Consider the following 15,152-nt stretch of genomic DNA (forward strand, 5'->3'; position numbering starts at 1 on the left):
AAGGGAATAAGGATAGGAAAAAGTATTGCACTACAAGGCTTTATAACTAAAAATTTATTCTAAATTTAGAAAAAAAACCAATGCATAAATACACAAGGAGAATGGCTAAATGATACATCCGTACATTTATAAACATGGAGGCAAGTTTGGGAAATATAAGCAGGGAGACCAACTTTTAAAGTGCCACTTACACCCTAGTGACCGGAAATGATGTTATAGGGAGCTCTAAGTTATGGAGTTCTTTCTGCCTGTTATCTTAAATGGAAGTTTCCTCTGAATATTAGGTTTATACTGTGGCCTGGAAGGGATTTTGGTTGTGAGCCCCAGAGCAAAGAAATATGTCTGTGGCTGAATCAAAAACAAAATAGCTTAAGGAAAAGCCACATTTTATTTCCAAGAAAGTGTTGATCTTTGCTCTGCTCCCTCAGCCACTCACAACACTGCTTTGTTTGAATAACAGTCAGTGCCAAATTAAACCAAAGGCTTACATGGAATTTAATATTCATGTGGCCACAGCACCTCATACTGCTACCACCTTACACTACCACCACCATACCAACAAACCCAGAAATTCAGTTTAATTCCACCAGACCCAGGCTAAAGGGACGTCTAATTATATCTAAGGCAAAATAAGAAATACTTCTCTTGGTCATAAGTTAAATGCATACTTCAAAGTATTAATAATGACCGCAATACACATCGACCCATGTTACTGTGTGCTTACATCATCAAAGCCCTGATTGTCAGGTCAAGATTAAAACTGCTCTCATTTTGCGAGGAAACAGGATGAGAGGCTAAGTAACTTGTCTAGGACTAAGCCCTGTCAACTGCTGTTTCCCCCATCGAAAATGGGGCCCACTCAGAGTTGAAACATGACCGCCATGGTGAGAACAGCTGTCTTCCCCAACAACGACTGCTGGACTCAGCAGTTAACCATGAACAATCCTTTTTGGAGCTCCTGAAGTACAAGGGTCTTGATGACTTCCCCCAATTGTGCCTTGCAAGGACCTGGGTTTTATTGTTATTGTTGACTTTCTTTTGACTTCATCTAATAGCCCAATTACCAAAGAAGTAACCTTGCCCATCCCACAAGGGTAAGGTGGAGAGTGCAACACTTTTTCTGATTCAACCTCTTATGATCATAAAAACACATGTTCCTGCTTGTGTTACAATCAATATTTACCAAGCATAACTGTCCCTTCCTTATTAACTCCCCACAACCTTCTAGATTAGACTTAATTTGTAAGGGGACACATTTAAACTATGGCTCCCCCCACAAATATATTCTCAACTTATTTCCCACCATTTTTCACAGTCAGTATGAAGATCTCCTCAATAAACTGTGTTTCCTACACACCCCCTTCCCATTCTCCATACCTCACTCAACTTCTTACCCTTTACTTCCTACTCCCCACTTAAGGTTCAGCTCAACCCAACTCAATGTGAGCGTCTCCCCCCCCCTCGTCCCTCCCACTACCACCCTCCTCTTACTTCAGTGCCCACTCACATTAACCCAGACCCTCCCTTAGTTGATTACTATGGTACCTGGTACTTGCTTTCTTCTCTACTCACCTGTCCTACATCCTGCTATCTATGTTTAGAAACTAGAGAAGAGCCAGTTTGGAATGCTCCTGCACCCCTTTTATAGACTCCCCAGAGCCCTAGGACATAATGCTCAATTGATGAGGTCATACGGTGCTCTGCCAATCCCTGCTGAACACATTGGCTGGGGCTGGTTGCTAAGGCTAACCACTTAGTAGTGAGTCAAGGTTGGATTTCTTAAAAAGTAAATGTCGAAGTCATTCTGGTATACCACTCTCAATAAACAGAAAAATTAAGTGCTGGATAATGTTTTAGGACATTACTATGCCTGTCTTAGAAATCAGTAAAAAGATATCAACCATTCCACACAGAATACATCTTATCTCTTATTCACATAATAGCCTCACCATTTTCATTTCTAGTTCCTTTTATAGACTCTTCAATTACCTTTGGCTAAGTGCCTATCATAAAATTTAAAACCACCTCCTATTTATTTTCCTCAACTCTCATGTTTTTACGTTACAGCCATTAAATAAACATCACTTAGACAGATTAGACATCATCATTGAGATAATTAACGTACACAGTTCGAAAAATCTGTTTTCTTAATGAGATTATCATTTTTCCCCATTGTCACTTGCATGTTTGCGTTATTCCTTCTCTGAAATTCTCCTTTTTGTTTACTTTTCATTCACTTTTCTCCCACCACTCCTTTCACACTCTTTCTGAATCCTTTTTTCCCTTTGCAGACTGACCATTTTGTCTTTGAAAAGGCTTATGATATACAAGTGGGAACACATAGAAATGAAAAACTTTTGAACAGTATTAAAATTCACAGCTCCATGTCAATCTGCCTTATTCCATTTTCTATGAACTTTGTTTCCAGGGTAGCCTTGTTAAGTTTTCCTGAAATTTCAGCTAGACAAGTCAGCTTCCATATTAATATTTCATAAAACCTTACTGACTTTTGACATATTTCATATTTGCTCTTGATGTTTAAAGTGGTAGTGGACTTTGAGAACTTTATATTTGTATGTACACATGTGGTCAGCTGTGTGTTTTTGTCTTATCTTCCAAACAACCCTTAGGAAGACATGTTTAATGAAACTTTATATTCCCAGTGTATATACCATTGTGTTACCCACATCTAACAGGTGCCAAAGAAGGTTTTTATTTTTATTAACCCCACCTGGTTCAACTAAATCAGCTTCTTATGTTACTTATCCCAGTGCTTCACAGGAAGGCTCTCTTCCCTCATTTATGCCCTTACTTCAATCTCCTTGTAATTTCTCTTTTTAAAAAGATTTATTTACGTATTTATACATACATACATACATACATACATACATACATACATACAGAACTGGGGTACAGGCCAGAGGTACAGAAGTGGTGAGAGGATGCACCAGAGACGGAGTGGGGAGCAGAACAGGTCGACTGACAAAGTACACTGCTGAGGAGAGCAGTGGGCAGGTCAGGAGAGGTTTGCTGCACCAGGTGGGTCACCTCCAGGGCAGGGATCAAACTCGCACTGAAGGGGCTGCCGCCAGCTTACAGGGCTGCATCCTCACTGGTTGTGCCACCAGGAAGGGTCTCCTTGTGATTTCTGTATTCTCCCTCTTCCCTTCTGCTTTGACCTTTCTACTACCCCTCGGTCCGGCTCCTTCCAGCTCTAAGTGGGGCATGAGTCCTTATCCATCATCTTCATCCTTCATGTGCTGGGCCCTAACCTTGGTACTGGGGGCTTGAAGAAGACTAAGATAACATTCTTGCCCCCTAGGTACTCACAGTTGAGTAAGGGGCAGACACAAGTATAAGATGAACAAACTAGCACAAGGGGGAGCAGAGGTTGTCAGGGAGGATGAGGGACAACAGGTGTGATCATCCCTGTGGTTGACATGTGAACAAAGTGCTAAGTGCTAGAGGAAAGGAAGACAGAGTAAATTGCCTCTGGTTGGGGTGGGTAGAGAGAAGCTTCTCAGCAGGAAAGATGGGGATGGTTTCAAAACACCAAGAAAGGAGGGAAATAAACACAGAGCAAACGTGTCTGTACAAAGGAACCAAAGTGTTCAGTGTGTCCAGAGTCAAGAGACATAGAGTGAATGCTTGAAAACTGGGCTGAGATCATAGGCAGGGTTCGCTTGTGAAGGGTAAAGGAGACCCAGTTAAGAAGCTAGACTGTATTCTTTGACAAGAAGAGAGAGCCGGTGTTTGTGTGTGTGTGTGTGTGTGTGTGTGTGTGTGTGTGTTGGGGGAGTGGGGTTAAAGGAGAAAACAACACTGGGGATTTATTCTCTCTCTCTCACTTCCATTTACTGGAGTCACTATTTCCTAACAATAAGTTTAAACTCCTAGATCTTATTTCCAGAGTCCCCAAATATGATCCTTTCTTAATTTTTTGACTTTGTCAAAAAAACTTTCCTGAACCCTCAAACCAGTTAGCCCATCCCCCTCTGACCTAACGATCGGCTCTTGCTGAGTGCACATGGATCGGCTCCGTTGCCCGAGTGCACATCATGGCCGCCTTTCTCCACGGAGTCCTCACAGCCTCTACCATAACACTAACTACTTTATTACTCTGGTCTTCTACTGTCTTGATTTTGAACACTGTTTGGGTTCCCCCTTTTCTCTCTTACTAAACATAAATCCTCTCAGAGTGGGAGAGGAAGCTCCATCATGTCAAGGATGACAGTTTTTACCACTGTATTCCTAGTTTTTATCTTCTAGAAGATGTGCAAGAGATTGTTAGTTCCCAAAACACACACAATTATAATTAATAACATCTTTATAGAATCTCTGTTCCCCCCTCCACTCCATGAAGGGCAAGGGTTTTTGTCAATTTTGTTCACAGATGTCTCTCAAGTACCCAGAACAGCACACAGCACATAATAGAGGCTCAACAAATATGGATTGGATTAATTGTGAATCAGAATATCAGGGATTTTATTTCTTTTATTCATCATTATGCCTACCATCCTTAACATGGTAGATGGTTGATCAATGTATTGATAGAATGATGCCAAGTTCAAGTCTTCTGCTTCTTTATACCACTTGCAGACTGCTGGACAAATGCTGGACACTCAGTCCATATATGTGACTGGTGGATTGGAACTGAATTAGACTCAGACTTGCTACTGAAATTTTTGTTATCCTAAGCACATTTCTTCCCAAATAACTCAGAAAGGGCTGCCTGCCAGTGTGCATATATAACTAAAAAAATTGCTTCTATAGCCACTGCCTATTCTAAGATGGGAATGTCAACCTTGAGGAAGGGAGAATGTAAGAAGATGGTCTGCACCATATAGGAGACTCGTTCCCCAATACTAAAATGAAGAGAGCTTGCATAGTGAGGAGAAATATATCCGTGCATCGGAGGTCACTGAGAAACAGCTTAGCAGTGGCCATAACCTTGCCGTGCGCCGAGTGAATCACCTAGATTCACTGAAACAGCGTCCCAATAAAGCCTCTCTCTCTGGGCACGCTAATCCTCTTACTCCTCATAATAGGAAATCAGAAAGATTGGTTCTTCAGGCAAGAATTTTGTAGTGTTTTTGTAAACAACATAATCTTACCAGAAACTGAAATCCACAGAAGTTAGATCATCTGAGAGGGATTCAAAGTGCCTGACCCTGCACTGTGTGGCTAACACGGCTCTGGGAGTTGGGGAGTGTAAGGGATGACAGGGGACATCTCCAGAGGATGGCAGAGTCAACTACACTCTTTTACTCTCATTGAAGGTTGTGCAAATCCCTTTCATTCACTCCTGATGTCATGCTGAGTCATAAAAAAAAAAGCCAAGTATTCTTCATGCGCCACATCCCTAGAGGCCCCCTAGCCTGTCTCTGGGTCATTGCTATACTCACAGGCTTGGGACAAGCACCATTCAGCCTTCCCTGTTCTGCAGCAGACAGGCTGAGTTCCTCTAGCCCTTGTATCCTTTCTCTCCCATCGCTTTAAACTCCTTCTCGGAGAGGATCAGCTAGCTTTGGGGATAATGTAGCTTTAAGGAAACTTTTGGCAGATGTGGATGCCCTAACATCTGGGCAGTGTTAATAGAATCCCGGAGGCCCCGGACAGACCAGCAGCCATTCGTTCTAGGAATGTTAAAATAGACGTTTTTCCGACTGATGAGAGAAGCAGAGAAGGAAAAAGAGAAGTAGAAGAGTGTAGAAAACCACAAAACAGGTAAGAGCTGCTGCCTCACCCCCCACCCCCTCACTGCACTGCCCTGGTTCACGACCATGGGGGTCCACTGGGAACTCTGAGGGGAAAAGAGATCCAGGCCTTGGGCAACATGACTTGGGGAGGGAAGAAGTTCTTTTCTGAAGCCGGATCCTAAGGATCCTAAGCTGCTTTCTACTTGAACCTGACCTTGCACAGACACAAGTTTCCAGTACTTTCCAGCCTGCCTGCAGCAGAGGCATGACTGCCTCTGGTGAGTCAAGTTTTCAGTCTGAGACCGGGGCGGGGGAGAGAACATTAAAGCCTTCAGCGGAGCTCCAGGTCTAAAAGGGAAGCCCCTGTTCCAAAGTCAAGGGGCTGCATTAAGGCTGCATGTGGAGAAGATCAAGGTGTTACCTCTCCAGCTGTTCATTTTCCTGGCTCTCTCTCTAATCTCTTTATCATCCCCCTGTTCCCTCTTTCTACTTTTATCTCTTTCCTGTATCTCTGGTAGATATATATTTTTCCTTTTTAGCTTCCTTTCCATTTACCTTGCCTCTCTTGCTCTTACGTTTTCTCTATCCTGCTTCATAGACAAAATCTGAAGCCAAATAACGATGAATTTGAAAATTAATCTTTGCCATTCTTGGACTTGTCATGTCCAACGGGGACTCTGGTCAGATTCTACCATCTTTTCGGTTTTGTTTCCGGGAATGACTCCTCCCCCAAGCATGGCATTTCATTGAAAGCTACTTGGTGGATGGATGTTCATTGAAGGGTCCAGCAGCCAGCTTATATCCATGGGTAGTGAGTTTTAATTTTGCCATTTATGAAGCATTTGCCGACCGAGACCCACATAACTCTCATCTCATTACAGTGAGGGCTGTTTGAGCTTGCTCCCCCTCCCTTCCTGTACTTTGGTAGGTTCTTCCCAACCTCACTGACTTCCTGCTGGCAGGGCAAGGTAAAACCACAAGCTTAGGCTTGACTTGAAAACCCGAAGCCACTAGCAAACCATTAAGCCTCAAAAGCCAAAGCTAAGAACAGAGCTAGAGTATAGTTACTGCCTGTGAGATCCTGGAATAAGGAAACATCCACAGCTGTCCAATAGGAAATGGGTGATAATCATACCTAATATAAGCTATTTCCGTTGTACTAGGCAATAACTATTCTACAAGGTAGATGATATTGTTACAGATGAGGAAACTGAGGCTCAGAGAAGTTAAGGAATTTGTCAAAGTCCTCATAACTAATAGATACAGAACTGATACACATTTAGATCTGTGTGAGTCCTGAGTTCATTTTCTAATTCTTCCCCAGATTAGTGCGTTGGAAGACTAGTTGAAAGGCTGAAACCATCAACTGCCAGCTTATAGATCTCAGAATTCCCTCTGGGTTTAGAGGACTTTATATTTTGTTTTCCTATCTTAGTACTTCAGTGTCCTTCTCTATAAATTGGGCCATAGAAATTTTGCATCTGATCTCATCAGTGTCAACTGAAAATTGTTTTATGACCTCCTCCTTCTGAGAGGAAAAGGAAACATCAAGAGCAAATAGAGTCTTGTTATTTTAGAAAGTAGATGATCCTTACAAGGGGACAATATAACAGATATTCATTCACTTAAAAACCTCTCCTTTTCCCTGCAGATGCCACATTTCTGCTTGCCCTTAATGTTCACTGATGGCTGATTTCTGAAAGTTATTTTCTCCTTTGCCCTGATTTTTATCTGGCCACATACCTCTACTCTTATCTCCCTAACAAACCGTCTCCCTGCCTTGCAAGAATGGCAAGTCAACTAATTCAAAGAGGAGCTCTCTCCCTGCTGCTCTTCCTCATGCCCGCAGTGACACCAACATCGTATGCAGGTAAGAGCTTTTGCCCCTTTTTTCCCAGCAAGGGCAGGGCCAAGACCAAGCTTTAGAGGATGAAAGAGTTAGAATGTAGTACTAGACACTTAAATTAGATACAGAGAAAACTTTTCTCAATAGGCTACACCAACATATAAACGAGAAGACTGGACACCATAGACTTTGAGACCATTGTCTCATCTGCTTTAGGCCTAGCTCCTTGTATTAATTCCTTTATGAGTCAAATCTTAATGCCTTTGTCAAGACCACAAAAATAGGACTTGGGCCACATATGGGAAAAATGGGGGGAGGGAGACAGAAAATCTTTTCAAGGAAAACCAGAATCCATTCAGTTTCTTCCCTTCCATCTCTCTTTTCCCCCTCAGAACTTAGCTATAGGATGAGATATTTATAGCCCCCTTCTGTCAAATATTATTAATGGAAACACAGATATACAAGTCACATTCTCTTAAACAGGAATTCCTCAGTTTCTTCTGGCTCATTGCTTACTTCAGAGGGGATGGAGATTGCTTAATTCCTGAATGTTTCTTTCTTTGCTCCTGGAGACACAGGGAACTGAAGAGAACAGATTCAGTGAGGAGAGGGGAAAGGGGAGGGGGAGGATAATGAGGTGGCAGACAGAGGTTTTTGTTGGGGTCCAGCTGGCATTCCAATTGCTAAGAATATTCTGTGGCCTGAAGTGTCTGCCTTTATGGGGGCGGGGGGTTGGGAGGGTGAGTAGAGAAAGGAGACAGACCTAACCAATGAAGTTAGGAAAATGTCCAAAGATGAGTAAATAACAAACTGCTTCCATCAGAGCAACAGTCATTGCAGCTAAAATTTTCCACAGGCCCTTACCTCCTGGTTGAGGCCTTTGGCAATAGCTCTGTTTGTCTGGAACAGCTGCAACAAGCTTTCAAACAAATATGCAAACTTCATCCCCTCTCCAGTTTAGGTTGGCTTTGTAGGGGTGAAGCACAAGGGCTGACATTGAGATGAACAAATTCAAGCCAAACCCTTGGGAGAGTACGCAATCGGGTTCAAGGAACCCGGAGTCTCCAGAAGATAATATGTGCCGCTTTCTTCCTCAGCCGCCTCCTAGCTTCAGTTCCAGGACATAAGACCAAAATCCAGCCAAAGCCCACAGGACTAACATGTGGAGATTAGATGTATCAAAGCTGGATTTTGAACCCTTGTATGGGGTACAGAGGCCTTTACCTTTCCCAGGACGGAAGCCTGAGCGGTTGGTGTCTTGAGGACAGGGAATGTTTTGTTTCTGATTAAATCTGTATTCATTTGAAGCTCTCAAAGGGCTGTTTGCAAAGGTGGCACCTGCCACTTGTGCACGCCTCTCTGAGGTCACCACTCCTGAGCAATGCAGGCCAGTGAGAACTCTGAGCAATGCAGGCCCTGCAGACCTACTCGCTCTGCCCCTGATATCCTTAGGAGGCTACAAAATGATATTTGGAAATTTTCCATTAACCATTCCCTACATTGCCAACTCAACTGTCTGGATGTTCTTCATTTGCTCATTCATTCATTCAGTCAGTCAGTCAGCCAGTCAGTCAGTCAGTCAACGAACATGTAGTGACCACTCTTTATGCATTCCGCACCCTGACTCAAGCTATAGCCTTACCCTCAAATAGGAATGGCACATAGAGAGCAACCAAGTGTGAATTCAGGGCTAATCAGGAAAACCAGCAGGGCTTGGGAAGGGTGAAGAATATAAGTAAAGTGCAGAGTGGGTTTAAGAGTGCATATTAACATTTCTGCACAGTAACAGAAGTCACGTTGCATTTGTCATCATAAGCCAAGCATGAGTGTGGATCTGAAAATAGTCTTCAACTATTAGCTACTTTCCAACCATAGCTCTGTGAGGGGCAGGGCTCAGGGCCTCTGACTGTGCTATGAGAGTTGGAGGAATGCAGTAACAGACCACACAGTAACTGCTGATCCGGCTAAGGAACTAAGGGGCTACCCTCCCCCGCCAACCCCTAGGGCAAGCCAGCAAAACAATGCCTGCAAGGTGCCCCTCTGATGTCATTCTTAGCCCTCATCTCAGTCTCCTAGTATTTGCAAAAACTACCCAGAGACTAGCAAAGGGGGCAATGGGAAAGCTTAAAGTGGTAAGGGGGCCAAGCCCTGCTCCCTTGACAAGGCAAACTTGGCACCAGTCCACTACCGCTATACCATGGTGGCAACTATTAGGAGCTTGAGTTTCCCCCTCGGCTTCCCACATCCCCTCTAATTCTAGAATGATGTCAAATGATCGGTAGACTTAAATAAAACACGTGTTTGTGTGCACAAAACACACACACTCACACACACACTCACACACACACCCATGCCCACACACCCAAGTAAAGAAGTTGAAATTCAAGAACAAGTTTGGGTTTTTATCTCCTGGACATTGCAATAAAGTTCTCTTCTACCTCCATCATTAGTGGACTATCTGACTTTGGTGCTGAGGGGGTCAAACAGCCCGGGGCTGGAATGCCCACTCTGCTCCTTACTAGCCAGGAGAACTTGGCTTACTCCAACTCCTGGGAGCCCATTCCCTGGTCTGTATGTTAGAGAGCAACAAGGGTGTCTATCTCACTGAGGTGCGAGGGGGAGGACGTGAGGTAAACACTTGTCAGGTTGAACACAACCCATGCAGAGCGCTGCTAGAAGCCCTTCTGTTGTTACTGTCATCCAGCCACAGGCCTCTGGCACTCCCGCGCGCTCCTCTGGGAAACAGAAGCATGCTCTCTGCTGGAAATTTCTTTACAAACCAGCTCTTCAATCAGAGTGTGAGGACCAGATCCCTTAGGGAATCACACACATCTGGCCTCCTGTTTACAGGAGCTGTAAGGCTTTGAGGCCTGTGCTAAACTAAAACAGCTGACAAGAACTCCATGCTCCACAAAGAAACCTCCCATGTGGTAACAGGCAGAGAAAGGGAGATGAGGCCTTAGGAGAAATAAAGGGAAGCCAGAAGAACTGAAATGGGAAAAGAAAAAAAAAAAAACAATTAAAAAGGAAAGAAAAAAAAATGAAGTCTTTCCTCTGGAATGTGGGTAAACCAATGAGGACATGATTTCATAAGGCAAACGTTCAATTTGATTCATTCCCTCGCTCCTCAAGCTGGACTGGCTTCCCACATCCTAACCCCCCAGTCTGGGCTTGTGGGGAATGGAGAAGCTTCATCATACAGACTTCTGCTCCACCCTTTACTGCAGGGGGCCCTGTGCCTCACTCCCAGGGTGGGAGGCGGGCTAGCTGTGGTCTCCCGCACTAAAACCCAGCCTTGTCTGGAAAGTACACTCCATCCTGGAAATGGAGACCAATCTTGCGATCCCAGCAGCGCTGGCTGCTCTTTGCCTATGCCTGCAGCGGGGCTTAGGGAGGCTGGAAGGAGAGCCTTGAAAACCTTCACTCCGGAAAGGGCCAAGTTGTATTCCAATTAGTTTGTGTTCACGACTGACTTCCTGCCTCTGCTAGAACACATTGTTTAGTGTCCCAGACAGCCACAGACCTGCCTCCACCAGGGACTGGGCCACATATCCCGATCCAATGGTGCTGGCCTGGGAATGTACTCTAGTTTAGCAGTTTCCTGCTAAGCCTCCTGATTAGAGGAAACGGAAACTTCTCCAAAGCACATTTCCTCTTTGTTCTCCAAAGCAGGACAAGCTGCTCAGGACATGAAAACTATTCTCATTCCCCCATTTGCTTTTGTGTCCTCCTTCTTTGCCTTGGCGTGCCACCCCTAGTGACTGCAACCAGGTAGCAAAAGGCCGATGCTCTGTGAGCAAGTGGGAGCTGAATTATTTCCCTTTGAGGACTATGAGCAGGTCTGTCACTGGTAAAAGGACACATGACACCTACTCAGGCTCTGTTTTGTCCTCCTACCTAGGAAAATGGTCCATCCTCAGAACTTGGTGGCCAATGTCTCACCAAGGAAATGGGTCATAGATAATCCAGATCGATGGCACTGAGGGTGGTCCAGAAGTTTGTTTTTTTCTTTGCTTTTCAGTGGAAGCTTCTAGTGCTACCAGGAGCTCCCACCCACCTTGACCTGAAGTGAGCTTTGCCCACAATAGTTCTACTTTACAAGACAGAATTTCCCCCATAGTTCCCCACACATGTCTTCAGGAAGGGACCAAGTTGGATAGGGGGGAAATTTGCAAAGGACATGAGGAGAAATCAATATATCATCTTGATATTTTCTTCTTCATTACAGGTTCAGGCTACTATCCAGATGAAAGCTACAATGAAGTGTATGTTGAAGAGGTTCCCAGGGCACCTGCCCTAGATTACCGAGGTAATCCACACTGCTTTTCAGACTCAGGAAGAGTCTGTTCTGACCTAAGGCCTAGAACCCACCCCTCAAAGCATCCTCATCCAGTTTAGCTCATATGTACCAAAACTGGTGCTCAGGGAATCAGGGACTGTGATGTGTGATCATGAACTTGTTCACTGGCTTGCTGTGAGAACTCACCTGTGGCCCACTAAGGTTGCCCATTTACTAGTAACCAGAAAGTACTGGCGAAGTGCCAGCTGTATGTCTCATTCTGTGCAAGGCGAGCTTGTGGGTGAAATAAAATTTAAGTTAGGGTTTTGGCCTCTCAAAGAGCTTACATTCTGCAGGGGCCAGGGGAAGTAAGGGAGTGAGAGGATTAACAGATATAAAGGATGTGGAAAAATATGTGGTACCATTAAATGCAGTAGGAGTGAAGACCAAGAAGTCAGAAAGGGGTCAGGAAAGATGATATGACTAGAGGAGATAGAATGTGGATGTAGTACGTAAAGAAATTTGATTATAAAGAGTGAGACTAAATTCGTAAAGGCTTTGTGATCTAGGAACCCTTCTAAGGAAGACTGTCCGAGAAGAGCAAAGAGCCATTCCTGCACTGAAAAGAAAATTAGAACACATAATATCTAATTACCCTTTCTAAGTTTCTTTGTTGACATACTTGGTAAGCCGCACAGAAGAATTTAGCTGTTTTGCTAAGAGCTCTAAGAAAGGGAATGACACGGTAAGTGGTAAAGGCGTAATATTAACCTCGTAATTGTGGAGAGAGCATGGACTCCAGAGAGTTAGGGCCTGGGCCAGAGAAACAGTCCAGGGATCCGCTAAAGCAATGTTGGCTAGAGATGACTGGGGGTAGTGGCAAAGAAATGGAGAGTAAGAAAGACCCGCTGAAGTGTTTCAAAAATAGATTATAGCAAGAGATTCGATGTACCAAGAAGCTAAGAAAAAAACAGGTATCTGAAAGCATCCAGTCTGAATACCTGGGAGAATTGTAAGACCCCTCTCAGAAAGGCAAAGTTAGAAGGAAAATTGGTTTGGTGAAGATGCCCTCTCGGCAGTGGGAAGTAGATAGACCGAGCTTTGTGAGTCATCAGCTTAGATGAATGACCTGTCTGAGGGAGCCTCAGAGGCCCAAGGTCAAAGCTTTAGTTGTGAGCAGGGAAGAGGAGCCAACAGGGAAAAATAAACAACGGTTGGCCCCTTAGGAGGCCAGGGTAGTAGCTATCATATTACAGAATGCACTGAGAAGAGAGCTTTAAGGAAGAGGGAGGGATATGACATCAAATATCGCAAATATTGCAAAGTGACAAACTGACAGCAGAGCAAACATTTTATTTGGCAAGAAGAAGGCAAATGGTGACCTTTGAGAAAAGTTTCATTAGAGAAATGACCAGAGTTTTGAGTTCCTCTATGTGCCTTTTCGCTACCTTCCACACATCTTCGTCCTCCTGACCCTGGCCCACACCCACAGCCTCTCCAACTCAGCACCCACTAACTTGTAAACACCCTTCAGTCCATTTCTTACCCACCCACAAATCTCCACTCTGAAACGACATTTCTCAAAGATCACGACCGTCTCCCAAGGCAAATCACATGGCTGTTTCTTGAGCTACAGCCTCCTCAGCCTCTCAGCAAGCACATCTTTCTTTTTAACCATCCTTCCTGGGCCTCCATGACATTTCATTGTTCTTGTCATAGCAGAAGCCAAGAAAGGAGAGGGCGACAAGAGAGAATGAGCTGTTAATCTGGACTTGGAACAACCCGGATCTGACTCCTCTATCTGCAGCTTCTGCTGAATACTTCCATTTGGAAATGTCTACAACTGAATTCTTTTCTGTCCCCTGCGGATGGCCCTATTCCCTCCCCTTTCCACCTCTGAAAGTGGCACCATCATTCTCTTAAAAAGTGCTCGATGGCTCCTTAATAGTCCCTTTTCCCATGGATAATGATCCTTTCCCCCAGCTAGATTCTCTGACTCATGTTCCTCCCTAACGTAGTGGCCCAGACTAGTGGCCTGCAGTGACCATTTTAAAAAGAATCTGGGTTGAGAGTAGCTGTCTAGTCTGACAACTATTAGTCTTTCTCCCAACAGAAAATTTGTGGTTCAACCAGATTAATAGAACTTTCTTTTCCCTGACTGCTTTAGCCTACACTGAGATTTCCTTCATCTATCTCTTCATTCCATATTTATTATTGATTACCTACTATGTACCTCTCTGGAATAGAAGCTTACTGTCTGGGCCACTCATTTGTCATTCATTCTGCACTGCAACTTTGCTTTATTCTTATTACCCTCAACAAAATAGAAGGAAGTAAAAAGTAGATGCCTAAGAAACATTTGCTGACTGGTTAGCATCCTGAGAGCAGAAGTCATATTTTGGAGACTGTAAATGGGAGAAGTGGATAGGAAAGAGTGACAGAAGCTGAAGGCTTTCAAGGAGTCTGGCAATCCTATGATTAATATTAACCTGCTTCGTTGGTTGTTTTAAAGCATAAAGCCCTTATAGAAGTCACATGACGGCCTTTGGTCTTGGGGTCAAGTGTCTCACGGCTCTCTTTGGGACATTTCCTCTACATAAAGCTAATCAAGTGACAGCCATAAAAAATGATGAAATCTTGCTATTTATGATGACATGGATGGAACTGGAGGAGAGTATGCTAAGTGAAATAAGTCAAGAGGAAGACAAATACCAGGTGATTTTATTCATTTGTGAAATATGAAAGAAAAACTAAGAGATAAACTAGAACTCTGACAAGAGAATGGTGGTTCCCCGGGGTAAGGAGGGAGGAGAGATGGGGCAGAGATGACTGGTTGTGGATGGTGATTGGATGTTTGACGGTGGGCGTGGTGTAAATTGTACAGTGGCTGAAACCTACACATCATTGTAAACTAATGTTAGCTAAAAACTAATAATAACAAAGCAAGCTACAAACATAAAAATAACCCCAATCAAGTGAGGTTATCAGTGATGAGTGGGAATGGGGTGGCAGGGAGAAGCAATCTGAGCCCCCAGCCGCTCTTGAAAGGTCTTTTTACTCTCATAGACAGCAACTCTGCAACTATACAGGTGATCCTGACTCAAGGTGGTTCAACTAAAGACTGTTTGACTTTATGATGATGTTCAGTGAAAACTGCAGGACAGACTCTAGCGAACAGCTTCCAGTCAACATTTTCAGTGTAACCCCATAGAAAGTCAAGGGAGAGGCCCTCCCTGGTGGCACAGCAGGTTAAAGCACAGCACTAAGAAGCTAAAGCCACTTCCGCATGAGTTGGATCCCCGCCTGCCTGAGAGGTGACCACATGGCG

At 44.1% G+C, this 15,152-nt stretch overlaps 1 protein-coding gene across 2 annotated transcripts in view; it reads left to right on the forward strand.

Moving 5' to 3' along the window:
- The first annotated feature begins 5,444 nt into the window (after positions 1–5,444).
- Positions 5,445–15,152, forward strand: part of SRPX2 (sushi-repeat containing protein, X-linked 2) — a 22,483-nt gene continuing 12,775 nt past the window's right edge. Inside the window, exons 1-3 of one of the 2 annotated variants that reach the window (XM_004685639.2) lie at positions 5,445–5,727; positions 7,351–7,569; positions 11,774–11,854. In XM_004685639.2, the coding sequence (XP_004685696.1) occupies positions 7,488–7,569; positions 11,774–11,854 (163 nt within the window). In that variant the 5' untranslated portion in view covers positions 5,445–5,727; positions 7,351–7,487. The remainder of the gene's footprint in view (positions 5,728–7,350; positions 7,570–11,773; positions 11,855–15,152) is intronic. The other variant, XM_012727093.1, reaches the window with a different exon arrangement.

Source organism: Condylura cristata, unplaced genomic scaffold (assembly GCF_000260355.1).
Source record: "Condylura cristata isolate star-nosed mole 26May11 unplaced genomic scaffold, ConCri1.0 scaffold00019, whole genome shotgun sequence".
In the NCBI taxonomy this organism is placed as follows: Eukaryota; Metazoa; Chordata; class Mammalia; order Eulipotyphla; family Talpidae; genus Condylura; species Condylura cristata.